This window comes from Protopterus annectens, chromosome 13.part0 (genome assembly GCF_019279795.1).
Source record: "Protopterus annectens isolate FY-2018-M chromosome 13.part0, PAN1.0, whole genome shotgun sequence".
NCBI lineage: Eukaryota > Metazoa > Chordata > Ceratodontiformes > Protopteridae > Protopterus > Protopterus annectens.
The window spans coordinates 822,045,288-822,073,184 of record NC_056747.1 but is presented as its reverse complement, the minus strand read 5'-3'; the positions used below and the strand labels follow the sequence as shown (position 1 = coordinate 822,073,184).

General features: G+C 38.9%; 1 protein-coding gene across 3 annotated transcripts in view; it reads left to right on the top strand.

Moving 5' to 3' along the window:
- The window catches only part of TBX4 (T-box transcription factor 4), a 448,562-nt gene that overhangs the window by 322,853 nt on the left and 97,812 nt on the right, over positions 1-27,897 (top strand). For all 3 annotated transcript variants that reach the window (XM_044054540.1, XM_044054542.1, XM_044054541.1), the window contains exon 4: positions 23,919-24,038. In XM_044054540.1, the coding sequence (XP_043910475.1) occupies positions 23,919-24,038 (120 nt within the window). The remainder of the gene's footprint in view (positions 1-23,918; positions 24,039-27,897) is intronic.

The window sequence follows — 27,897 nt, the reverse complement described above, 5'->3', positions numbered from 1 at the left end:
AATGTGTTGTAGCTCCAATATCAGTTCACTAACTATTAATCAGTGATGCTATTTGAGATACTGCAGTTTTTAGAACACTTAAAAGAAAGCTCCCTGTCCTGGCTGCGAAACATTAGAAGTTCACCCAGTGCTAGCGTCAGTCATCAAGACAGTTTTATTGCTCCCCAGAAATCATTTGACTTACCAGTGCTGCTGAGCAGTATCTCAAAGCTTTTGAAAAATGTAAGAAGATGCTAGTCACTGTAACTACATTTGTAAGATACTGCTTAGTTTCTTGACAGTATGAATTTATGTCTTAGTATATAGAGCACTAGAATATATATGAAAACTGCATATGACTTTTGTGAAGCGCTTACATAATGTCCCTGACACTCATTAAATAGTAATACAGCTTTATATTTAAAATATTATTACAAAATATTAGCTACTTATATGAATAAAAGAACATTTTATTCACACTACCACACTGTTCTATGACTGCATACTCCCCCAGTGCTAACCACAGCTGTCCAAAGTAAGATAACTGGTACAACATCACAGCCTCCAGATCTCTGTCCATTACATTTACTGAATAATATAACCATCATCATTATCACGATCAACCCTCTTTCTCCCATCTTCAACATAGAGTCATGGTGTTGCATCAGCTGTTGCCATCTCACTCTCAATTCAATGCTACTCTCCTCTCTTCTTCCAGAATTATGCCTCATTGTCGCAGGTTTTCTGTCATGCAATCCATCCATCTCTTAGGTGGATGCCTTTGTTTCCTCTTGCTTTCTTCCTGTCTGTCCTAAATTTTCTTCAGCAGATTGTCTTCTGCTTTCCTTCACATGTACTGGAACAACCATAATCTGCTCTCTTTGACCTTCTCTGTAATTGGGGCTACTTGGGCTTCTGCTCTGATGGCCTCATTTCTTTGTCTGTCCTACAGTGTGCATTTACCAGCCATCTCAGGTACCTCATCTCCATCACCTCTAGTTTATTCAACTGGTCCGCCTTCACTGTTCAGGGTTCTGTACTATACAGTAGTATTGTTCATACCACTGTTTGGTACAACTTACTTTTCACATTCTTTGGCATTCTTCTGTCACAGACCACACCCGACACTCTATGCCAGCTGGCTGCAGCTTCTCTGATTCTAGCTTTGACCTCTTCTTTCAAACTTCTCTTATCCTCAACCATCCCTCCCAGATACTTCATCCCATATGCCTTCAGTTTTGTATTCCATTCCTCTATCATTTGCTGAAGTTCATGCTCAGAGTCTGCTTGTAATGCCACATTGTCTGCATATAGCAGCTTTGTTGATCTGTCCCCATCAACCTGTTTGCCAGTGTAATCCATCACCAGATTTTCACTACTGATTTATTTTCTTTTATTTGTAAAGGGGTGAACATTTTCTAATTATTCATATGGGCTAAAATGAATACAGTGGGGGAAATTAAAATAAAAAGATCTCAGAATTTGCCCAAAAGACAGCTCTGAAAATTGCACATATATTTTAAGTATGTAGATCATCATTGTACTTTGTTTAGGGCAAATGTGAGAAAATTGTTTTATAATTTTCTGATGAAATACAATGATGATAGACACAGCTAGTGTTTTTGGACTACATACATAACACGTATACCAAGTCTTTCAAACTGCTGCTAAGTTAAGTACTTTCCTCAGTCTTAATGCTCTAAGCCTTTTCAGTTTCTAATACCATGATGGGAAAGAACCCCATTCCTAAGTCAGGGTACTATTAAAGTTCATGAAATTAGTATTGTTTCAGTCTTTGATGTTAGTCAAGAGTGCTCTTCTCAGATATGATCTGTTATGAATTCCCAGTTTTACTGACTGTTATAGGATATTTTTTTCTTTCACCCCAATTACTTCCATGGTATGTTATCCCAGATACAGTCTACAGGCATGTGATTGGGAAGCATTGCATTGTGCACACCTAGGTGAACAGAGAATGAATGATTGAATGAATGCTTACTATACTCGATTTTTCTATACCTCAGAGTAGTACATATGTTATGAATAGTCAGTGTACCAGATTTAGAAAGCTAATGGGCATGTGGGTTATTGGATATGTTGGTTAGGCTGCTCTGCAAGATTTGCTGAAAAACCCTCAATGAGTAACCAGACAGGAGTTTAAGCAGTACTGCAGTAAAAGCAGGATGGACAACCGCCTTCTGTAGAAAACACTAAACAATACACCTTACAGTTCCTCGGTTTTTACCTCACTGAGCCAGGCCCCCAAAATGTGAGTCAGATAATCAGCCCTAATAAGCTTCACTGAGTATGTGCAGTACACAACACTAAACACACAACAGTCACATGTTTATTGTCTTTTTCAGATTCTACAATGCAAGCTGTGAAGGATACTGTTGTAATACCATGCAGAGTATCATTGAGTAATGTGAACAGCTTTGCAGTCACTTAGTGTGTATACTTAAGTCTGTAATTTGTGCATCTTATAATGGTATGTGCTAATAGTTGCTAATTTTTCTCACAGTCTGAACATTTTATGTGACACTGTACATATACATAGCATTTGCATAGATACACACGTGTATTACATAGGATCATAGGATCATAGAAGATTATTAGACTATTGACCCAGAGATCATTTTAAGCCTAGCCTTTCTTCAACCCAATGTAATACCATAGGGTACTAGTCAATACCTGAGATTGCATTTAGTGATGACTGCCCATGTCCAGGAGGGATGTGGGCACTATGCTCGCTAAGAATTTATGGAGCCCCATCAACTCATTCAGGTTCCTCTTGGACAGTGTCATAGAGGTGCTCTTTTTCACATGAATTGGTAGCCTCTTCCAAAGATGTGGCAGTCACTGGGAAATAAATCTGCCCCTCCAGCATGTCCTATTTCAGTTGCAGGCCATATTTAAGTCCCTAGAATGAGTAGCCCTAGACCTATTTGATTTACGGATATGCAGTAAGTTCTTTAGAGTTGGGTCTTGGGTTGCTCTGTAGGCCAGGCTTAAGTCTCCCCAAAGAAGTCTATATGATACAGAGTATAGTGACAGGGATTTTAGTTGGTCCATGTAAGGCACATGGTGGAGGCCCTTGATCTTCTTTGTTAGAAACCTCTGAGATCTCTATAATTTCTGTAGATGCATAGTATGGTACATACCAAATGGACAGTTATACTCAATTATGGGCTGGATAAGTGCCGAGTATAGGGGGGGTTATATCTTCTTTCGCTCTCGAGGTGATTCCTTTACTAATCAAGTGAGCTATGTGGAAAGCATTCCTTATAAAGGTAGACATGTGGTGGTCGAAGTTAAGGTCATGGCCAACCTGTGATCCAATGTCCATTACCACTTTGTTTGTATTTAGGGTATTGTTATTAATTTGATAGTGTGAAGGGATATTGTTTGCACTGAAGGGAATGATGATGCATTTCTTTGCATTCAGTTTGAGACTGACTAATACACCAGTCGTTGTTCCATCTGAGACCATCCTGGAGTATACTGACATCATTTGGGGATTCAATGATTGCACCTAGTTTGCAGTCGTCTGCAAACTTGGTCAGCCACAATCCTTTAGTTTTGACCTGAACTTCTGAGAAGTCTATACCAAACAGTAGGGGGAACAGCACTACCCCTGTAGCACCCTGCTGGTAACAGGTCTGCTGGTTGATGTGGAGTCACTCATTATGATAGTGTGTTTCCGGTTTATGAGCCAGTTGGTAATCCATCTTACAACAAAGGGGTTTGTATTCAGTTTGCTAAGTTTATTTGTAATGCCTGAATTTGGGATTGTGTCAAAAGCCTTTGCCAAGTCAAGGTATGCTGTGTGCAAAAAGTTGGCCTTGGTCACACTTTCAAAGAAATCCACCAGATTTTGCAGGCAGGATCTGCCCTTCATGAAGCTGAATTTGGTAGGGTCCAGGGTTTGGAGGTCACCTATGTCCTTATTTATGAGGTCCATAATGATATGTTCCATGGCTTTACAGATGAGGCTGGTCAGGCTTATGGGTCTGTAATTGCCCGGGTCTGTTACTAGGCCACCTTGGTGAAGGGAAATAACTGTAGCTGTTCTCCATTCCACACAAACAAACCCTGTGGTTAGGCTATGATTGAAAAGGGTACTAAGTGGTGATGCTAGTTCATGTTTTAGCCTGTTTAGAAGACAGCCTGCGAAGTCATCTGGTCCCATAGAGGTCATGTTCTTTGCCTTGAACAGGGCTTTGAGGACCTGCTCTTCAGATATGTAAGGTGGGGGGGGGGGTGTTGGAGGGTTGTTGTAAGTTAGGACGGGATAAGGGAGTGAAATTTTTGCCAAACCTATCCACTAGCAGGTTTGCTATCTCTGTGGGGTCAGTGTATGTGGCACCATTGGCCAGCAGTTCTGCACATGCTTGGGTCCTATCCTTTAGGTTACGTACATAGCTGTAAAAGGCCTTATGGTTATCCTTGGCAGTACTTGCTAGGTTTTTCTCAAAGGAGCTCTTGGATGATTTGACAAGTTGTCTTATTTGCCTATTAAGGCTGAGGAGGGTGTTTTTCCTTTGTTGAGTCCTTGTCTTTGTTTTCTTGGACAGCAACTTTTTGTTTATTGTAGAGTTTGTTGGTGCTGGAAGTTCACCATGGCAGCTTGATTTTACTTGGGGCTCTGGCTTTGATTATCTGGTACAGCTGAGTTTATACACTTAAGCAAGTTATTGTACAGGGCGTTAATGTAAGCTTTGGCATAGTTACCACTTTCAGCTTGGGTAGGGCTTTGAATGCATTTATACCTTCACTTAAGAGGGTATAGTTTGCCTTGGTGAAATTTTTTTAGTCTGATTTCATCCCTTGTGAGTTCTGGTGTTAATGTCAGTTTGAAGCTGACTGATTTGTGGTCAGTTTTAACTAATGAGGGTCCCACAGTTGCAGCAGTGCACATGTTTGACATGTTGGTAAGGACCAGATCTAGAATGTTTGTTCCTCTTGTTGGGGTATGGACAATTTGCTCCAGGGCACTTGAATTCACAAAGTCAAGGAACGTCTGTGCTAGAGAGTTTTGGCTAGAGTAGGTTTCCCAGTTGATGGTGGGATAATTGAAATCCCCCATAAGCAGTGTGTTTGGCAGACTTTGGATTACCTTCACTTTAGTTAAGTAGGCTTCATGGGTGTTGTGACCCATGGAGGGGGATCTCAAAATGGCTAGGTCTTGAATGGGTTCTTAACTACCGTAATCTGGACCTGGAGTAACTCCATGGAGTTGTCCAGTCTAAGTAGATGGGAGGTGAATTTATCTCTAATATAAATTGAAACACCACCTCCTTTGGTTTTCACATGATCCTTTTGCAATCTAAAGGTGTGGAGGGCATTTTAGACTTACAGGGCTGGGGTACTGTCTGAGGCCTTAAACCATGTTTCTGTGACTGTACAGACAGCTATATCCTCTAGTGATAGAAGTGCTTCTAGGGAGTGCAATTTTTGGTTTAAGCTCCTAGCATTTAGCAGCATGATCCTTATTTTGTTCTGATTGGTTAATGTCACATCAGTAGTGTTTTCAAGACCTTGCCTAAAAAGGCACTATGGGGAGGCAAGAACCTTTGCCAGTAGCCAAAAGCCTAGGGGTGCCAGGTGCAAACCATCTCTGGCAAAGCAGCAAGATTTGTCGACCATGGCTTCCCAAGCAGACAGGAACTGGATCCCCTTGGAATGACAACAGAAACTAAGCCAATTAGTGAAATCAATCATTATTTTGTTTATACTGTGGCATCATTCTAGGTGAGGGTAGTATGCTGCTCAAGGCTAGGGACATACCTGCCTGGGACACATACTCAGAGAGCTCAACCATGTCTCTCTTCATATAGTCCAGTGAGGTACATCTCAGGTCGTTCACATCAATATGGTCTATGATAGAGTCATAACAGTACTTGTTGCTGAGAGACCTGAGTGCATGCGTGATTTGGCAATTCCTGGCACCGGACAGGCAACCGACCATGACTTTTTCCTTTTCTAACCTGGTGAGTGGGACATCCGTGTGTCTCACTATTGAGTCTCTAATGACAAAAAAAAACTTGCTTTTTGAGTGTTATGCCTTACGGGCTTGGTGGGTGAGACACTGGTGTTGCTGTGTGTCATGGGTGCTGTGGAGACAGTGTTAGCTGTAGCTAACTTGTGTTCTGGTAAGTTTTTTGAGAGAACCTCTACATATGTGGATTTACGTGTTTGATGTGTACTATGTGTATGAGTTGTGGTACTATGTGAATATGTAATGATGGGTGAGTTGACAACTTTCTCCATGTTACTGTTTTGAGTGAGAGAGAGAGCATGGATTCTAGATTCTTGGTGTAAATGCATCTATCGCACTCTGTACTAGATTGTGCTATTAGCAGAGGGTTGTCTGTGTACATGAGGCAATTGCTACGCTGCCTCAGGAGACCCAAGTCAACAAGGTTGGCAAGAGAAACAAGGGTAGTCCAACTGTCCATAATGCTGGGTTGAAGACTGGTGTATCTAGGGGTGGCTTTTCAGAAATGATGGTGGATCAGCTCGGTGAATGGATATTTCTGCCTGGATTTTAAAGGAAAATTTGTTGATTTTAACTGTCCGGCTTTGCCACACAGTTGCGCGGTAGTGCATGGTGCTGAGCAATGTGCAAACAAGCAGAAACCTGCTCAGATGCAGGGCTTAAATACCAAAAGATAAAACTTGAAATGAACTCTTAACAAAAATCAAAAGGACCAATAAGGATGCTTATTCCAAGCCCTAGACCGGCCTCCCTTTACTAGTCAGGTGCCAGTCAAACATAGTTCTCTCACAAGAATGCAGATAGTCCCCCTTCCAATCCCAGATGGCATGGACATTTTTCTTAGAGCAAACTACTACAAACAGTTCCAGAAGCAGCAGGCCTGGATCTGGACTATACTACACCTACTAGCTACCCTAGTTTCAGTATCATTTGTTATGTCCAGAATACTGTAGCTTACCTACACATGTTGACCTGATGATGATTTGCAATGAATTTAACTGTCATAGAAAGAAACTTCAGTTCTACTTCTTACAAGATGAGAAATGAGGTTTATTCTGCACTTTAAGTACATTACATTGACATGACTACAGCTATGCATGCAGTACACATGTTTAAATTTATTTATTTATTTAACATTTGTTTACTGGGAAAGTCCGACTGGGACAGAGTTGATTTTCAGAGGAGGCCTGGGGGGAGAAACACTCCAAATGCATGTCTTTGGAATGTGGGAGGAAACCAGAGCACCCAGAGGAAACCCACACAAATGCAGGGAGGACATGCAGGCTCCACACAGAAGGCAGCCCAGCCGAGAATCGAACCAGAGAAACCTCTTGCTGTAAGGTGACAATGCTAACCACTACACTAGTGGTACTAGTCAGTGTTAAATATGTTTAACATGTCTGTATGACACCATTACAGTGGCAGCAGCACCACAGTAACATTACACTTATTAAAACTAGGGATGAGGCAGGTCTTAAGGAAATCTGGTCTGGCATTACTAAGTAAAAGCCACTGCTACCATCTCTATCAACTAATTATAAAAAATGTCAGTATTGTTCTACCATAAAGCAGGAGAAGGTTGCAGCACTGAAAGTTATTACTAGCCTCTCCTAGAAATTATTGTGCATGTGTGTGCATATATGAACACAATAATTTAGTACATTATAGTTCATTTATTTCTTTATTTATAGTTAGTGTGGATAATCCAGTGGTATAAGGCAATGCATTCAGAGAAAGGTGGGAAAAGGTCTGGGAAACCTGGATCTATATCTCCATTTTGTGGTGGTTCACTGTGAAGCCTGTGCAAGTGTAGTTGTTATGGGCCAACTGTCTAAGGCTGGCATGCAAAATTTCTGTGAAAGCTTAAGGCCAAACTTCACCTACTTAATTATTTATACTTATTTGTATTCATGTGTATTTATATTTTAATCTGTTTCTTTACCAGTATTTGCTGGGGCAACAAAGCAGATCAAAGGACTGTAACCCCTGTTCCTTACATACTGGTACCACTGGTGGTGATTGTGCAACCATAACCATGGTGGGCATCACAGATTGGTGACAGTGGTAGCCATCACATGTTGATGGTAGTCTATCCTATCCCAGCTCACCATCACTTGTAATGGAAAAAGTGTAGTATATGTTTGTCTAATGATGGTTCAGGTTTCATGAAATAGCTGGTGCATGTACCATATCTACCACAGCTAGTTGCCATGTACATTATCCATTTGCCACACACATGTTGTCATTGGAAACATCAGCATAGTACACAAGTTGGCATTTTACAGAATGGTACTCATTTTCATAGATACACATATTACTAGCTAGTTCTCTTGGTAGCATTATAGTACATGAGTATAGTCTATATGTCTTCTGATTATGCATGGGTAGGTGTTCTGTGCCCTTATGATTTCTAGTATGATCACTGTGCCCATAGAGAACTAAATATGACCACTATTATGTTCTATTTCTTCATGCATGATATTTAGACACTGCAATGTGTGGAGTCTGCATGTCCTTCCCGTGGTTGGGTGGGCATTCGAAAGACATGCGTAAATGGGCATGCCTTCGTTGAAGGTTGAACATCAAGCTGGCACCTCAGCGTTCGTCAAAATCTACTGCCAATCATTAGCAGACCGGAGTTCCGCTGTGGTGACCCCTAACCAGGAAAAGCTGAAAGACGACAACAGCAACTTACATAATTATCTATGGAGTGTCCCAGTTTCTGGATAAATGATATCACACTTTCTTCTGTAGTAGTGGGAAGTAACCATGAACACCTGCCACAGATATCTGTGCCCTACATATATTACAGATACTGTAAAGAAGCTAGAAATCTATGTAATACCATCTCTTCTGTAAGGTTCTGTGGTGATGACAGGACCCAGAAGCATGTAAACAAAGGCTTTCAAAATAAGCAGATGAAGAAATCAAACAGCTGCTAGGTCTCCAAAAAGATCCTTTAATATAACAAGGCAAAGTAAAAATCCACAATATCTTCCTTACTTAATTGTGATTGTACTCACAGACTAAGGACTGAGTTTTATGTGCTACAGAAGTCCTGTAGGTAACACTTACTACTATACAGTCCTGGCCTTAACATCACACTGCTATTTCCAACATTGTATGTTTCATGGTTTCATGATCCTAAATTAGATTTCCCAGCAGTAACACACTTCATGTTTTGAGATTTAAAAGATGCAGTTTAGTGGACCATCTTTTCTGTATAGACTACTAAGGCATGCAAAAGCAACTGTCTTCCAAGATTTTTTTTTGAATTTTATATCACACACAGCTATCACTATGCATACACATTCATATATTTATTTGTATTTTACTATATCTAAGCTGTAAATATGAAAGCTTGACATAGTACTAAAATTGAGTTCAAACTGAATGTTTTTATGTAATCCTACAATTTCTTAGCACAATTTACTTTTTTGCTTCCTTTTGTGACACCACTATATGTGGCTGCTGCTTACAAATACCATGGAGTATTTACTGTTTCCATGGTTACAGCACAACTGCGGTACAGTTTTATGGCACAGCTTGAATTTTCTGTAACCTCAGGGACTTGGCATCTGTCCCATCTTATAAGAGTGCTATTTGCATTCCAGTATTCCAACAGCATGATGAAAGATCTTATAAAAAACATCTTTCAATCTATCTCAGCTGCATTGTTTTTTATAAGGCCTAGCACGTTTGACTTCTCAGCATTACCTTACACATGTACTGCTGCTTTGGAACTTTTCCATTTGTTTTTCTCCTTTCCCAGTTCTCCTGCATGTTTATTTTTTTAAATCCAGCTGCATCACCTGTCCTGCTAGTTTCCTTTTTCCTAGTGCTCCCAGCTGTACTTCTGAGCCCACCTAATTCTGACTATGAGCTCCTGTTGTCATTCTTCCACACTCATATAGATGAAATCCACAAATGTCTGAATCTTACAGCTTTATTCCTCTAGTCACTTCCCAGCACTCAGGCTATGTTCAGAATCGGATCATTTATTGTTGCTTGAGCTTAATTCCAGTGAGCTCTACGTCTGTGGCATGAAATCAACCATTCTTACTGTTTTGTAACTATATTTGTGTCATTTCCCACTTTTGTGACTGGATACCAAACACTTTTTAACCCTACAGCTAAATTGTACTGATCTTTCAGACTGAAATACTGGCTGCATACCCTTGTTGGAGCTTTTTTAACCATGTTGTACCACTTGCTAATGGTGCAGAAGTTGATTACTTTATGGACTACTTTTGTAGTGGGAGAAAAAGAGAGGTTGAATGTCCTATGCAAATGTTCACCATGAAGTTCTCATGGAAATTTGAGAAGCATTAAAAGCTGTAGTAGCTCAAGGAAAGCTTCTCAATGCCAAAATCTTGTATGAATTGCTCCCTTTTGTATAGTGTTCAAGCAGTGGGAGGAACAGTTATACCCCTGGAAGTGCAGGAAGTGGAAATACTTTCTGCCCTCCCACACATCACACCAACCTTCTCAATCCTACCACTTCTGCTGTTGCTAATATTTGCATCCTAGGGCGCTCAGAAACTAAGGACCATGCAACTGCTGGGAAACCAAAGAGACAGCCTATTTCCTAATTCAATTGGAGGAATAATTCACTGCTCCCATCCTATTGTGACCTGATTAGCATATGTTCTTCTCATTTTTTTCTGGCAAAACTTATTTCTTTCTGTGTGTAGCAGTTTTCATCACATCTATTATCTCATCACCCAAATATTCTTTTATGCCTCTAGCTTCATGCCAAAGTTTGTCTTCACAGTGAGTCCCCAAAGGAATGTGCCAAAGGAGAGGTAATGTGCTTGAAGGAATATCATTTTTATCCAGTGATGATAGACATGTAATGATGTGATGTGTCTTGTACCCCAACCATTCCTGAGTATCTACCACCAACATTAGACACACTACTTCAACCGGGGGGGGGGGGGCAGCACACACTTACTCCTTCAATGTGCCAAAGAAAGAGAGCTATTCCAGGAATGCTTGATGCCTTAATGCAGCTAGCTTCATGGACCTCCCCATCAGTGATTGAACCCAGATCATCTGCATTGTACAACTGCATTAGTGGCTAGTAGGAGCATCCTGTATCAGAATAAACTTGGCTGGTTAGAATTTCTGAATCAGATACAATTTCAGCAACTTACAATAACATACAAGGCCCTTTATCAACCCCATAATACTCCCATACTCTCTAGATTCATTATACCATATAGCAATCTAAAAATTTACGCTCCTCAAACAAAATGCTTATGTATATTATTAAATCTAAAAACTTAGCAGGTGATTCCTTGTTCTCTAACTCTGTCGGAAAAGTATGGAATCAATTACCACCTGACCTTACATCTCTGACCTCTCTGCCACTTTTTAAAAGAAATCTAAAGCTATACTTCAATAACCACTGGTTATGCTCCTGTTCTAACCCTGACTAACATTTTCTCGACTCTGACCTTTTACCTTTCTCCTATCACAACCTTCTTAAAATATGTCTATGTCCTTATCTCTCACATAGAAATAAATTGTTACTAGTATACCCTTCTAAGACTTGTTTCCAGTAGGAGTAGCTTAAAAAAAAATACTTCTATTTTTTTATATTCTTTTAACAATTTCCTTTGCTAACATGTTTAGGCTAAAATTATTGCTGTATAAAACTGCCTTAATGGTATAATTATTGCTGTATAAAACTGTTTTTATGTTATTCTCTATTAAATTGTATGTTTTTTCCCTGGAGCTTTTCTCCCCGGGCCTCTACTGAAAATGGACATATATCCAGTTAGACTAGCCTGGTCAACAAATGTAAAATAAATAAAATAAATAAATAAATAAAATAAAAAGCTTCAGCTTTCTGTATCATTATTTTCCAAACCCATTTCTGGCCTCAGATACACCTGGCCAGCCCTAAACCCTTACTTAGAACCCATTCAAACCTTGAGGGAACTATGAGAAATCACACTGTCTGATTCCAGTCAATTCATTCCATACTTTTTCAAATAAGTGAAACCTATTGTTTTGTATTGAAAATGAAGAAACAGGTTGGGAATGAGAAGAAAACTGACATGTCATAAAGTATACTAAACCGTCAACCTTGTGAGCCCATTAATGTTAATGTTAATGTCAATAACAGGTTACTGGGTTTCTTGGTTTATGTTTGTGTGTATTTGTGTGTGTGTGTGTGTGTGGGGGGGGGGGGGGGGGATTATAGCACTAGGCCCAGGGAATTTGATTCATGATGTGTCCTCATCTTTTTTTCAACCGGGCTTCTGTGCTGTCTTCTTTGAGGATAACTTAGCTACAGTGGATATAAAAAGTGTACACACCCCTGTTAAAATGCTAGGTTCTTGTGATATAAAAAATGAGACCACAATAAATAATTTCAAAACTTTTCCCACATTTAATGTGACCTATAACCTGTACAGTTCAATTGCAAAACAGACAAATCTGTTAGGGGAAAAAATATAAAAAATAAAAAAAGTAAAATAAGCTGGTTGCATAAGCGTGTACACTCTTAAACTAATACTTTGTTGAAGCACCTTTTGATTTAATTACAGTATTCAGTCTTCTTGGGTACACACCTGCCATCAATTAAAGAGGCTCTGATTAACTCCAAATAAAGTTCAGCTGTCCTAGTAGGATTTTCCTGACATTTGCAAGAGCTTACAAAGCATCAAAGGGATCTCATTGTTGAAAGGTATCAGTCAGGAGAAGGGTACAAAAAAATTCCACAGCATTGGATATACCATGGAACACAGTGAAGACAGTTATCAAAAAGTGGAGAAAATATGGGACAATAGTGACGTTGCAAAGAATTGATGTCTCTCCAAAAATTGATGAAAAGACAAGATGAAAACTTGTCAGGGAGGCTGCCAAGAGACTTATAGCAACACTGAAGGAGCTGCAGGAATTTCTGGCAAGTACTGGTTTGGTTATGTACATGTGACAACAATCTCCCATATTCTCCATTTGTCTGGACTATGGGTTATGATTGCAATATGGAAGCCTTTTCTTACACAGATAAACATCCAGGCCAAGCTAAAATTTGCAAAACAATACATCAAGTCTCCCAAAAGTATGTGGTAAAATGTGTTATGGTCTGATGAGACCAAGGCTGAACTTTCTGGCCACAATTCTAAAAGGTATGTTTGGCACAAAAAAACAACACTTCACATCACCAAAAGAACACCATCCCCACGGTGAAGCATGGTGGTGGCAGTATCATGCTCTGGGGTTGATTCTCTTCAGCTGGAACTGGGGCTTTAGTCAAGGTGGAGGGAATTATGAACAGTTCCAAATACCAGTCACTTTTGGCCCAAAACCTTCAGGTGTCTGCTATAAAGATGAAGATGAAGAGGAATTTCACCTTTCAACATGATAATGGCCCCAAGCATACATACAAATTAACAAAAGAATGGCTTCACCAGAAGAAAATTTAAGTTTTGGAATGGCCCAACCAGAGCCCAGACCTAAATCCAATAGAAAATCTGTGGGATGACCTGAAGAGGACTATGGACAAGAGATGCCCTCCCAATCTGAAGATTTGGAGCGCTTTTGCAAGGAAAAGTGGGCAAATATTGCCATGTCAAGATGTGCCATGCTGACTCCTACCCAAGAAGACTGAATGCTGTAATTAAATCAAAAGGTGCTTCAACAAAGTATTAGTTTAAGGGTGTGCACACTTATGCAACCAGCTTATTGTACGTTTTTTTATTTTTTATATTTTTCCCCTAACAGATTTGTTTTTCAATTGGATTGTACAGGTTATAGGTCACATTAAAGGTGGGAAAAGTTTTGAAATGATTTATTGTGGTCTCATTTTTATATCACAATAACCTGGCATTTTAACATTGGTGTGTATACTTTTTATATCCACTGTATATAAGAAAGCACTAAAAAATTAGAATATCATTAAAAGAAATGAAGGTAGGAAAATAGACCTAACAATGTTTCAGTTCTGAAAGTCTCAATAAGCAAAGGTTTAGCTGTATTTGAGGATGTAATGTCTATCAGTGGGTGGAATTATTTTGTAATGCTTTCTTACTATCACATTTGTCAAAATTACTTTTCATTTCAGTGATTTTCACTATGACTTTTCATTGCTCACCCCCATTACACACTTTTGTCATCAGGACTGATAAAAAATACAGGAAGTGTGGATTTCTAAAAGGAGTCCACAGGCTGCACTTTCAATTACAATTCTACCAAAAGGAAGTGGACAAATTTCAACAAATAAAAAGTCGTTTAAATGGCACCCTGACTGGGGAGCTATTACACAACACTAGCTATGCTAGTACATAACAAGGATTTTTAAAATTGTAAACCACCTTTTAGTATGTCAGCCCCACTTCAAATTGTGCATGCTTGTAGACAGTATGCTTTTCCAATACTGAAAAACGACACTGTGACATTCTTATGCCAAAAGAAAAAAAGAGAAAAAAGCTAGACAAACATATTGAAAATACAGTTTAGTAAAAATCTGTAACTTAATAAAATAAAAGACGGGTAAGTAGACTATTTTTTTAAACTGAAAGCATTGTTCAAAAGAAATACATTGAAATACATTGTTTCAAAAAACTATGTGTTATGGCATGCATGCCATATGCTGGACTATGGTCTTGTTGCCCAGCTCTGTGGCATGTAGAGAAGGGGGAAATGCCTATCACCATTCATTAGCATCAGTGAGTAGAGCTATCCAAAGTACCCTGGCTATGGCAGAGAGTTACTGGTAGTGCACAGGCAACTGCAGCATCCATTATAATACTTACAGATGCAGTCATACCTCTCAGCTGCCAGATTTTCCCAGAATGCCCATATATTTGCCTCATATTTTTGGTCTGTTTCTCATAAAATTGTGGTCTTTTGGCAAATCACCAGCAAATCCTTGAGGACTGAAGTCAGAAAATAATGGCAGACATTTGGCTTTCAGACTTAATATTCTTCAGAAAATTAATGCTGATGCAAAACTGTGATTCTATCAACCTTCTAAGTTTGTAAGAGCAATATTTAAAAAGTGTCCCTATCTTTGGGCCTTTGTCCCCCCATTATTTGGTGCCTTGTCTAGATCTCTTTCTCTAAGAGGTTGAAAGGTATGGAAGTGGTCCTGGCACATTATCTAAAGCAGATGCGCACTACTTGATTATCAGACATATGTACCAAGATAAAAAGAAGAATCATAACTGGAACATCATAACACGTGTTATAACAGCTAGTCCAGACAATAGAGCATGCAAAATAATATATTATGAGTGAACTTACATTGATTGAAACATCTGAACATCGACATCAATAAAGTCAACCACAAAAGGTTGGCAACACAAATGTCGAAAATCCACTATGTATGCAGGAGGAAAATCCTTGCTGCATGCAAAGAAAAATTAAAAAGAAAAAAAAAAAACATTGTTATATTTTTTGTGCTTCATTTTTTTTGCCCCTTTTTGCCTGACAGTTATCTGGACTGTCACCTGGCATTCGTGGTGCAGGTGTTGTCCAGGCATTCATCAGGAAATTGTTTTATGTCATTTGTGTCTTACATCCCCCCTGTACATGCCAGCTCACATTCAAAGAGTTGGGGGTCAGTACTAGGGCTGTACCTACAATATCCTGTTCCTCCATAACCAGATATTGCAGTTTGTTCCTCATCTCTAGTTCCGCATCAGGAATCAGAAGTGGTAATGTACTTACACATATACCCCCCAACTCCCCACTAGGGGTGATAAAGCCACCCTCATCATTTCTCTCTCATCATTGTCAGAGCTTCTAACTTGCAGACTGCTAACTTCTGGGTTAACTGGGACAAACTCTAAGTCTTATTTCTCTCCACCACAGAGCGGTTACAATAGTCCCATTTTGAAGCATTTGTGGAAATAATTACACTTAATAATGGAAAATACTTTTAATATGCATACAAATTTAGTGCTTAGCTTAGTAAGAAAAAATAAAAACAGACATCACTGATTCTATAACACTATCTAATGATTACTTGGGAGGGAGTTTCGGGAGTGTCAGTAGCTCAGGCTTTCACTTGGCATCTTCTCCACAAAAATATTTTAACCATCTTTTGATTTTGAAATGGCAAAAGTATAAAATAGTCAGCACACACTTCTAAATCTGTAAATAAAAATCAGTTTAGTCACATCTCAGCTCATATCTAAACAGAGTTTCCTGTGAAGTTATTTAAGTTATGTATACCACACCTATACTCACTGTTTACACAAATGAGATTTAACATAAAATATTTTAAACTTTGTCTTAATACCCGGATGAACTCTGGAGGAAAGCAGTCCATTTTCAGACTCCATTAAAAAGCACTTACGGTTTATAAGAGTCCAGCTACTTTAGAAGCTTACAGCAGGCTCAAGAGGATAAATAGAGAGATGTCATAGGTCATACTTTCTAAATGCGAATGTCTTGCTCTGATCCTTATTAACAACCGTAGTTTACTTTTATCTGTGAGTATACTCCCTGGCAGTGGCTGATTTCTTTCATAGAGCTGTTTTGTGTTATTTTCTATATCTTTAATGCATAGCATGCTGCCCAATCAAATTTAATTAGCCTTCAGCAAGGCTATCTTGTAGACTGAAATACAGCTGAATTAAATAAAATAAACTAACAGAAGACAAAGACTGCTTGCTCACCAACTGTAACAACACAAAATGTTCCTGATAATCCTGCTTAATATTTCATCCCAAAACATTAGTATTCCATTTAGTCATACTTTGCATTTTAAAATTTGATTAAAAATATTGATTTGACCAGCTTCAGATGCTATGCCAAATATTACATAGTGTTTCTGTGAAAAAAAAATACTTCTTCAAATTACCACCAAATATGCCCACCAAAAATATTAAGAGCTTGTGATAGCAGTTGCTTTTGTGTGATCAAATTAGGATTTTCTTTGGGCATTGCATATTAGAAAAAACACTGAATGCAATTTAATAATATGATAGCTATTAGCACCCATATTATTAAACTGCATTCAGTGTTTTTTTTCTTGTTTTTGTTCTGCTATACTAATATGATTGCGATTAGCACCCGGGCCATGGTGGTGCAGCGGTTAGCATTGTCGCCTCACAGTAAGAGGTTCTCTAGTTTGATTCTTGGCTGGAGTGCCTTCTGTGCAGAGTCTGCATGTTCTCCCCACAGTCAAGTAAATTTAAAGACATGCAGGTAGGTGTGTGAGTGTGCCTTCTTTGAAGGTTGGGTGCTGGGCTGGCAACTCGACACTGTATAAAAATTCACTGCCAATCATTAGCGGACCGGAGTTCCTCTGTGGCAAACCCTAACCAGGAAAAGCCGAAAGACTGTTATTGTTATAGCTATTAGCACCCCATCTATATATTTCACGCACATGACAGCCTTACATTCTTAATGCAAGGTTCTGTGCCCATAGGTAACTAAAGCTACATTATTTCTTTTAATTATTTTTATATTTTTTTTCATTTTATTTTCTTTTACATTTAGTTTTGGTGGGCATATTTGGTTCCAATTTACTTTACGTAAGTCCAGTATCTCTTAGTCACCCTCGCAATTATCCTTGCTTAACTTCCTTAAAATTAAGTACAATTCGACCCAATAATAAAATAGTTTTGACTATAAACCCGCCTATTTACCCTGTTCAGCTTAGTGTCAGTTTCAACACATCACTAAACCATACCCTTATATTCTAGCTGAAAGTCCCCTAGGTTCCCCCTGCCCAGCCCTTGATAGAGTTACATTTTATTGTAAGCAAATAATATCCTTTCTCTAGTTAATTGTCCCCAAGAATCACAGAGTTACATTCCTAATCTCCAGTACGTCCTTCTATCTTTGAAGCTTGCTCCTCAGCCCATTACTTATTGTCATCCATACTGACTAATAGTTTTTTTCCTTACCTTCCTCCTTCTCCTTGGCTCTACCCACTCTGTTCTCCCTACGGGCTCAGTCCGCTCTCCTACCCTGTCCCCATATCTCACCTGCCCCCATCTACTTCTACATTTATAGTTAATAAACCACACTCACCCCTTCCCTAACTAATTGACTTACCAAATTTGCCTTCTATTACTTGATTAGTCCTACCATACCAACTCTTACTTCTACTCCACCCACTAAATCTACAGTCATTAAATTAAGCTCTCTAAATACCTTCCCTAACTTAAACTTACACCCTAGTCTCAATTTATATAACACCATGCCTATCAAACTAGTAACTTTTATAACACTAATACTATCATTAATCTCCCTATCCTACATATGCTATCTCACTAGACCTCTTTATACCAATCACTCTCCCCCATTTCGCTCAACCATCTCATCTCCTTTACAACACACACATTCTTCCATCTGCATATCCCCTAACCTCTTCTCCCTGAACAACATTTTGCTGTTTACCTATAAACTGTTACCATACCACCAAACTACTACTCCAATTCTTAACAGCCCCATTTTCACAAACTCCATCTTAACAAACTCCATAACATATAAACCACATACTAAACTTAAAAACGTCTTCTCCCACATATACCACTTTATCTCTATCCTTGCCTCTGGGGACATACACCAAAACCTTGGCCCCTCTTCATCACACATCTCTCCCTCCCCATCTCTTTCTCCCAAATCAGCTGGTACATCTCTCCACTTCACTGCACTAAATGCCCAAAGCATATGTAACAAAATCCCAAACCTCCATACCTGGCTTCTCCACAACAAACCCGATATTCTTTCCATCACTGAGACCTGGCTTAAACCTCACATAAAAGATTCAGAACTTACTCCACCCAACTGTTGTATAATCAGAAACGATAGAACATACAAAAAAGGGAGAGGTGTCAGTCTCCTCTACTCCTCATCACTCTCAGTCACCCCTTACTCCAAACCAATCCCTAAATTTGGCAAAGTTGAATTACATCTATCCCTCCTTCAAATAAACAAATAAAAATATCTATCTGCATAGCCACCCTATATATCTCTCCTGGAGACAATATCCCAATCCTCGAAGACATTCTCTCCTGGCTCTCAACCAATATAACAAATGAAACTATAATCCTGGGAGATGTTAATATTAATTGGGACACTATTCAATCTCCAACTAACTCCCTAAATATAAATCTATATAACTTTACTCAACTTATTAACTCCCCAAACAGACCCTTCAAAGACTTCACTACTGGTAGTACCCTGGACTGGATTCTAGTTTCCCATCCTCACTACATCTCTAATAGTAGCATCCTTCCAGATCCATTAGGTGATCACCTTCTCACTTTTGCCCATTGTCTTCCCCCCTCCTACAACTTTCCCACGTCTACACTACTACTAGATCCCTAAAATAGTTTAATCCCAGTGCATTCTCTGATGCTCTAAAAAGAACCAACTGGAACCCACTAAAAACTTTACGCTGTTACTTATTTCAACACAACTTTCTTAAATTTACTAGACTCCTTTGTTCCCTGGAGAACAAAACACACAAAAACTAACTCCGTCCCTTGGCTAACTAAAAATACCCTAGCCACCATTTGACAATGCGATAAAGCCTGGACATGCTACCATAAAACTAAGACTACTTTTTCCCTCAATAAATACAAAACACTTTGCAATAAAGCAAAAAAAGTATTAACTCAGACCATAAAATTTACTTCTCCACTCTCCAAACAGAACACAACAATAACCCTAAAAAATTCTGGAATGGAATCTCCTCCCTTCTAAACCCTGGTAAAAAAAGAAAACCCCTGCCCCAACCCAAATGCCTCTGACTTTGATCTAGCTACCCAATTCAACTCATTCTTTATTGATTCCATATTGAAACTAACATCATTCTTCACTAGTAACCTTTCTACCCCACAACAACCTTCACATATCCCATTCTCCTCCAGTATATCTAGCTCCCTACCTCCTCCCTTCTCCATGAACCCTATCCCCATCTCTACTATAAAAAACGTATTCAAAATTGAAACCCTGCTTTAATACCCCTGATGAAATACCCTCCTACTTCCTAAAAATAGCCTCAGAAGCCATCACCTTCCCTATCTGCATCCTAATAATAAATCGTTCAGTTTCAAAAAGCTATGTTCCCCAGCTCTGGAAAAGGCCTATATCATTCCACTACATAAAGATGGCAATAATAACGACATCTCCAACTTCCGTCCCATTGCTATCTTGTCTCCTATTTCAAAACTCCTCTGAAAATGCATCCACCTACAACTTCTTCCATATCTTACAAATTATAACCTCCTTACTCCCACCCAACATGGATTTCGTCCTGGTCACAGCACCACACCAGCCCTCCTCTCCTTCCTAGAAACCATAAATAAAGTCCAAGACTCTGTTCACATATCTACCCTCCTCCTAGACTTCTCTAAGGCCTTCAGTACCATCTCTCACACCCTTCTTCTTACTAAACTCTCTAAACTAAATCTATCCCACTCCTCTATTAATTGGTTCACCAGTTACCTATCTAATAGGCAATAAGCAGTTAAGTGGAAAAAAAACAATTTCCCCATTTCAAAATACACTCACAGGGGTTCCCCAAGGCTCAATTTTAGGCCCCCTTCTATTTAATATTTTCATTAATGACCTCTACCAGGCCATCCCTAACACTAGCCTTATCCAATATGCAGATGACTCAACAATAATCTGTTCTGCAACCTCCACTCCTGCACTAATAAAATTAACCCAAGATGCCTTCTCCTCCACAGAACAATGGATGCTAGAAAACCATCTAGCACTGAATACTACTAAAACAAAACTTATGTTATTTTCCCCCTCTAAAAGTATTACCCTAGACAAAAGCATTTTCTCCATTACCAGCAAAAATAAGACTCCTCTGGAAACAGTCTCCACGGCCAAATTATTAGGAATCCTCATTGATGACCAACTAAAATTTGATGGCCATATCCAGATAAACATCAAAAAAACTCAAAAGAAAATAGGCATGCTTTATCGCCACTACCGTTTCATCTCTCCTTCCACCCGACTCACACTTGCTAACACATACCTCATCCCTTCCCTCCTGTATGGTGCCTCTGTCCTTACTAATCTGCAATCCTCCCTTAAGTCTAAACTCTCCTCCTGTTACTATAAAATTTCAAAATTTAAAACTGGCCACAGATCCAATACCCATCACTGCATCTCCCTGCCCCAACTTAACTGGCTTGAATTGCCCAACTATCTTACCTATATGCAACTCATACAAGTACATAAACTTATTTTTAAAACTTATCTCTGCCCCTCCCTCTCCTCTACCTTCAAAATACATCTTCCAAACAGATGCCCTGGATCCGACTTCCAAAACCTAATAAAACTACATAAACCCAGCTGACCTGGCAGAAATCTTCTTTCCTTCTGCTTATCTCACCACTGGAATTCTCTCCCACTTCCTATCCGTACCACTAACAGTCTCTCTATCTTTAAAACTCTTCTTCACTCACACCTAATCTCAAAATGGGAATGCTACTGCTCCCATCCTACATAACATCCCTGTCTATAATTTCTCCCTATATCAAACATATCTGCTAACAGCCTCTTTTGGCCTACAAACTGCTAAAAGACCTCTTTTGCCTATTTCCTGAATGAAATGGCACTATTTTATACTTCCATAGATTTCTCTATAATGAGGCTTCTCTTGTTTTTTACTCCAGCATATGCCAATTTATTGTAATTATTGTTAATATTGTGATTTTTTTTTTATGTCTCATTAAGCATGTTCAAATTTAGAAATTCTGAAATTATTTGCTACTCTGTAATTCTATTATTTACTGTTTGTATTTTCTGGAGCTTTTCTCCCCAGGACTACATTGAAAATGGGCTCCTCGTGGCCCAATGGCCCACCCTGGTAAACAAACTGCAAATAAATAAATAAATAAAATTTACTAAGTACACTAATCACAACAGACCATTTACAGGTACTGGCAGGGTAAATGCATTATATGCATTAGTCTGCCTAGTCCAAATACTAGATGGGAATTTAGAAGGCATCGAAGAAGGGCCAAATTATATAGGTGAAAGAAAGATGGTGAGAGGGATCACAATAAAATGTATGTCACTGTATGACTAGAGAAGTCATTTTACAGGAGAATATATACTGGGCTCAGCAAAATTCCAAAGTTAGTCCCTGGTGTTAAAGAAAGGCTGATTAACAAAAGTAGCTTGCCTGTGGAAGAAACAACGGTGTGGTCATATCTGGTGGCAGGGAACAGGACATCAGGAAGAAATTATCACATTACTTGAGATGTTAGCTGAAATGTAGCACCTAAAGTTTAAAACTATAGCTAAGTTATACACTTCTATCCTACGTGCCCCAAGGTGGACCTGCCTGCTTCTTGGGCCAAAATTAGGTAGAGTAGAATAGAACAGAATATGAAAATGGTCTAAAGCAGTGAACATGCATAAGATGAATTTTGATGTTTAGTATGGTAAAGCAGTGACCAGAGACAATAGGGAACTTCTTTGTATATCCAGAGGTACAGAACAGTGACATAAAGAAACTGTACCTCTTTAAAGAGTACTATTGTGGCCTCATCTAGTATACTTGCTGCATTTCTGGGTATAAATTAGGATTGTCAACAGGAAAAAGACAACAGCTGTTTGGGCAAAATTATATAGTTTATCATATCAGTCAGAAGGGGAATTCCATGTGTTTGGGTATGGCAAATATTATGGATCTATAGCCCTCTGCTACCTCTGTGAATTCCATGGCAGCTACTAAATGAAGGCATGTGAGAGACTGTTAAGCATACACAGACACTCACTTGCAAATCTACAGTTAGTGGCTATGCATGAATCTGAGCAAGGAGTGTTGCCAGCTGGTATCTTTAGGGGGATCAGTGTTTGCATGTGTGTGAGAATGTGGAGTATATTGGCAGTTGTCCATGGAATAAAGGATGTTTCATGTTAACCATGACGTTCAACTTCTCCAAGGTGTTCCTTTTCTAGGGACATGGTATGACCCTGGAGAAGAAAGTTACATTATTTGTGGATGTGTCAGGAGTACAGTCACAAAGCTCTGACAGAAAACATGTCTTTTTATGTTGGGGATTAAGAAGTCAACAAATTCATTTAATAGCACTATGTACTGGCAAGTAGTTTAGCAATGAATTTGTTTACATCTGAGTATTGGGGGTTTTAAGATAGCAGGAAGAGTCCACGTCTTAAACTTTTAAATGTTGCTAAATGCAGTTCTGGTGGCATAAATAGTTTAAATCATTTTAACTGCACATTCTGTAATTTTGGAAATGATACTGATGTGTAATTGTTTTTCAGGCTAGGCTTAGCCTTTCCAGTTCTGTAATGCAGTTTAGCATGATGTTCCTATTTTTGAGTCCACTTTAGTACCAAAGCAGAGATGCAGTGCTTGCCTTTACTTCAACAACTAATAAGGTGTAATAGACTGCATCACAGAAAATTAATGCATGGGAACCCCCTATCCAACCTCTGTGGCATACACATATGAATCCCTAACTATGTCTCAGATGAGCCATGTTCGAATCGTGGTATGAGAAGCTGGAAAAGTTGGGGTGAGGTTAGATGAGAGTGGGTGGGACCTGCGTGACTGACATACTGGCTCATTCTCTCATGCCCATCTCTCAAAATTCCCAGCTTTAATATTAATACATTTCAACAAAGTAGTATTTGTTTTCACTGGCTCAGAGCTGGACAAATGACAACTATTCAAAAGCAAGATAGTGAAAATCCTTTTCTCTAAAATCACCAGATCAGGAGAACAACCTTTTCCTTTTGATGGGTGACCTTGGAGTAGGTTATTTTTTAGAGTCACAGATGCAGAATGTCTCCCTTGCAAGGTTGTGGTTGATTTTGTACCAAGAAAGTATTCTTTGTCATTTGCCATGAGAGTCAGTTTCTAGTTTGATTAACTGATTATATGAAATGTCATTCACTTTTTTTTATTATTTTACTATATCTTTCAGCATGATAAACGAAGAACAATTGTTGCTTCTTTTTCTTTCAACAGGAGAATGTTCCCTAGTTTTAAGGTTAAGGTAACGGGTATGAACCCAAAGACCAAATACATCCTTCTGATTGATATTGTCCCAGCTGATGACCATCGTTACAAATTCTGTGACAACAAATGGTAAGGAACAATGATTCAGTAAAATTAATAGCTGTGTGTCCTGAGAATGATTCAGATCTGACAGATTTGTTTTGTGTTTAATGTTTTACTTCAGTTTGATATGGTGACTCACATTTTGTACTGACTGTTTGCCACTGGAAATATTACATAGCCATGTCTTGAACTTTTGAATATTGTTAAGTGTGTTTCTGGTGGCATAAACAGTTTAAATTAATTTTTAGCTGCATCTTTTCTACTTTTGTAAATTATACTGATGTGGCATTTTAGGCTATCCTTTCCAGCTATAAAATGCAGTTTAGCAAGATATTATTTTTTTTTATTCCATTTTATTACCAAAGCAGAACTGTAGTACATGCCTTTACATCATAAACCCTTCAACCAAGTATTTTGATTTAATTTTAGCAGTTTGCAAAAACTGCTATTCATTGTCTAACACTGAGTGTGTGATAGATCTTCAAATTGTTATAGCATTTATAGGTTCATAGGTGTTTAGTAGGCTAATGATCACAAGGGCCTTTTTAAGCCTTGCCATGCATCCCGAATCTCTGACAAGTTCTGGTACCCTTGATAAGTAGAAGCAGGGGATTTGGAGGTGAAACATTTACAAGCAGGGCCCTGGGAAATTAACCATTTACAGGCTGCATGTGTCCATTAGAGACGTAGGTGTCAAACCAGGGATGATGTCCTGTTCCCTATCCAGTTGTCCAAGTTACACTTGAATTGGGTTAGGGAGGAACTCTAGCTTCACATGGATGGGGAAACTGCTCCAGAGAAGGGGTAGTCTCTGGGATACACACCTGTCTCTCCAGCAGGTCCTATTTATATCACAGGAAAGGCATAAGTCTTTAGAATGGGTAATTCTGATTGTGTTTGTTTTGCGGATATGCAGGAGGGCCATCATAATGGGGTCTGACAATGCCTTGTATGCCAGGCATAGATCTAGACAGAATACAGGGATAGGGCCTTGAGGTGGTCTGCACAGGACATTTTACTTATGCCATGTATTCTTTTAGTGAAGAACCTCTGTGGACATTCCATTTGTTGGATAGCCTGGTTATGTACATACCAAAGGAGGCACTGTACCCAGTGATGGGTCTGATGAATGCCAAATACAGTGGAACAATGACTTCCTTGGACCTAGATGCCATACTTTTATTTATAAGTTATGCAACATAGAATGATTTCCTCACTACTGTAGACAAGTGATGGTCAAAGGCTAGATTACTGTCTATGTGTGTCCCAAGGTCCATGAGTACTGGGTCAACTCTAAGGGGTGTGCTGTCAATATGATTGTTACCAGGAGTAGATGACTTCCCGAAGGATACTATTATGCATTTCTTGGCATTTAGTTGTAGTCCATGGCTCTGACACCAGTTGTTTGTCTGTGTCAGCCCTTCCTGGACAACATTTGTGTCAGTGCTGCATTCAAAGATAGCTCCAAATTTGCAATCATCTGTAAATTTAGTCAGCCAGAGTCCATTGGCTTTGAGTGCCAGTTTAAATTATACTCATCTGAAGACATTCATGCAGAGTTACTAGGCAAGTAGTCAAGGAGACAACTGAGGCGCCTAGCTCAGTTTCCCCATTTGTCCGAGACCACTGTTTGGTTAAGTGACTTGCTCAGAGTCTCACAGTAGGTAAATTATGGCATATTATCATCACTGCTCTGAAGAAAGATATACTCCTTGTACTAATTCACAAGACCTGAATAAGATGATTAAGACAGCATTTATTTTCCATCACTTATGCCAAATGTTAAGTTATTTGCCATTCCATATGCAAACCAGGGTTTTCTTGTATATAATGCAATATGAATAAAGCTCTACAATACACATTTAATGCCATATTAGGAAGGTACATATTCCATAGAATTCCATTTGGCATTTCATAAGCACAAGTGGTATTCCAAAGAGGTATTGCGAAAGTAATTAAGGCTTGTAAGTAATTGCTGACATAATTGTTAATACATTACTGTAGGGTCAGGCACAAGAAGAACATGACAGGAGACTGATACAGCTGCAGAATAGATTAAAATGACATAATTCAAGCTAAATAAGAGTAAATGTGAAATAAGAGTCTTCTTCTTCTTTCGGCTTTTAGTTAGGGGTCGCCACAGTGGATCACTGTCCGCTCATGATTGGCAGTAGAGTTTTACGGTGTTGAGTTGCCAGCCCGGCGCCCAACCTTCCACAGAAGGCACACACACACACACACACACACACACACACATACACTCATGCCTATGGCCAATTTAGTGTGTCCAATCCACCTACAGCATGTCTTTGGGATGTGGGAGGAAACCGGAGCACCCGGAGGAAACCCACGTGACCACAGGGAGGACATGCAGACTCTGCACAGAAGGCACCCCAGCCGAGGATCGAACCAGAGAACCTCTTGCTATGAGGTGGCAACGCTAACCGCTGTGCCACCATGGCCGCCCATAAATGTGAAATAAGAGTGATAAGGCTAAAATGCATGGGTCATATTCTAATTTCAGGTAAATGGTCAGAGCAGTTTTTTGGCAATGCCAAAGTTAAAAGATAAACAAGCATTACATAGATTTCTAAGTATGAAATAGTATCTTGGAATGTTCGAATCTAAAAGCTGTATCAAGGGAATGCATCAGTGAATTGGACAAGAGTTTTAAAATCCTCAAGAAACTAGTTATAGATAATCAGTGATTAAAATACTATGATGTGAATAAGCAAAGTACATTCCACTCAGAATGGTAATGGAACTGTGATCATACAGGAGAGTAAACCATCTGTCAATGGATCAAGAGCATTCATAGATATATAACAAGAGATATGCTGTATAGAAAAGGAAGTGTTAGCAATAGGTATGGATGTGAGAAATTCCATGAATATATCTAAACTGAAGACACTCAGGTAGGAAAATACCACAAACTCTTGCAAAGCTTATTCAGGAAATCATTGTACAAGACATCTCAAAGATTGCAGAGGATAATAATTAATCCACAGAAGGATGATCTATAAGTAAAATGTAGACCAGTCAAGAAAGTATACAAAGCAGATATGTTAAGAAGAACATATGTACCACATGAGCATGAAGAAGAACTAGAGATTTTTGTGGAACATCCACAGTTAACAACGGCAGAATAAAAATAAAAGTTTACAGATTTACCGACACTGACAAAGGAATGCAGTTACTAAATGACTTTGAAAGGATTGATAAAGCAAAAATCAACAATAAGGAAAGAAATTCATTCTTATTTTTCTTTCAATGAACTGCTTAACATTTAAAGCTGACAGAATAATAGTTCCCAGCCAGTTGAGAAAACAAATAATTGATGACATGCATGAATCACATTTGGAAACAGTAAAGTGCAAAGAAAAAGCAAGATATATTATGTATTGGCCAGGATAGTTGACTCATATTGAACAGGTCATAACTGTAGTCTTTACAATGTATACCATAGCAACAAACCAGAGGAAGAGATGTTAACATACCCATTTACAGATCATTTATTGAGATGAGTTGCAACTGATTTGTTCTACTTCAAATAAGCCATGTATCTTAAAAGTATAAAGTATTATGCCATGTTTCCTGAATTAAAAAAAACAGACACTACTGCAAGTGTGATTAATGCCTTAAATTCCCATAATTTAGAAACATCTGATGTTGTCATATCTAACAGTAGTCTGTAGTACCAAAGCTAAGAACCCAGAATACCTGGGCATGAATGCCATATTCATGCCATGACAAATCCAGCTTACAAGAGAACTATAGAAACAATGAAGAATATCATAGGAAACAGTAGATGTTATTAGTATTGTCACCGTGTAGTTCTGAAATATAGGAATAAACCCTTGCATGGACACAGTTTCTCACCAGCTCA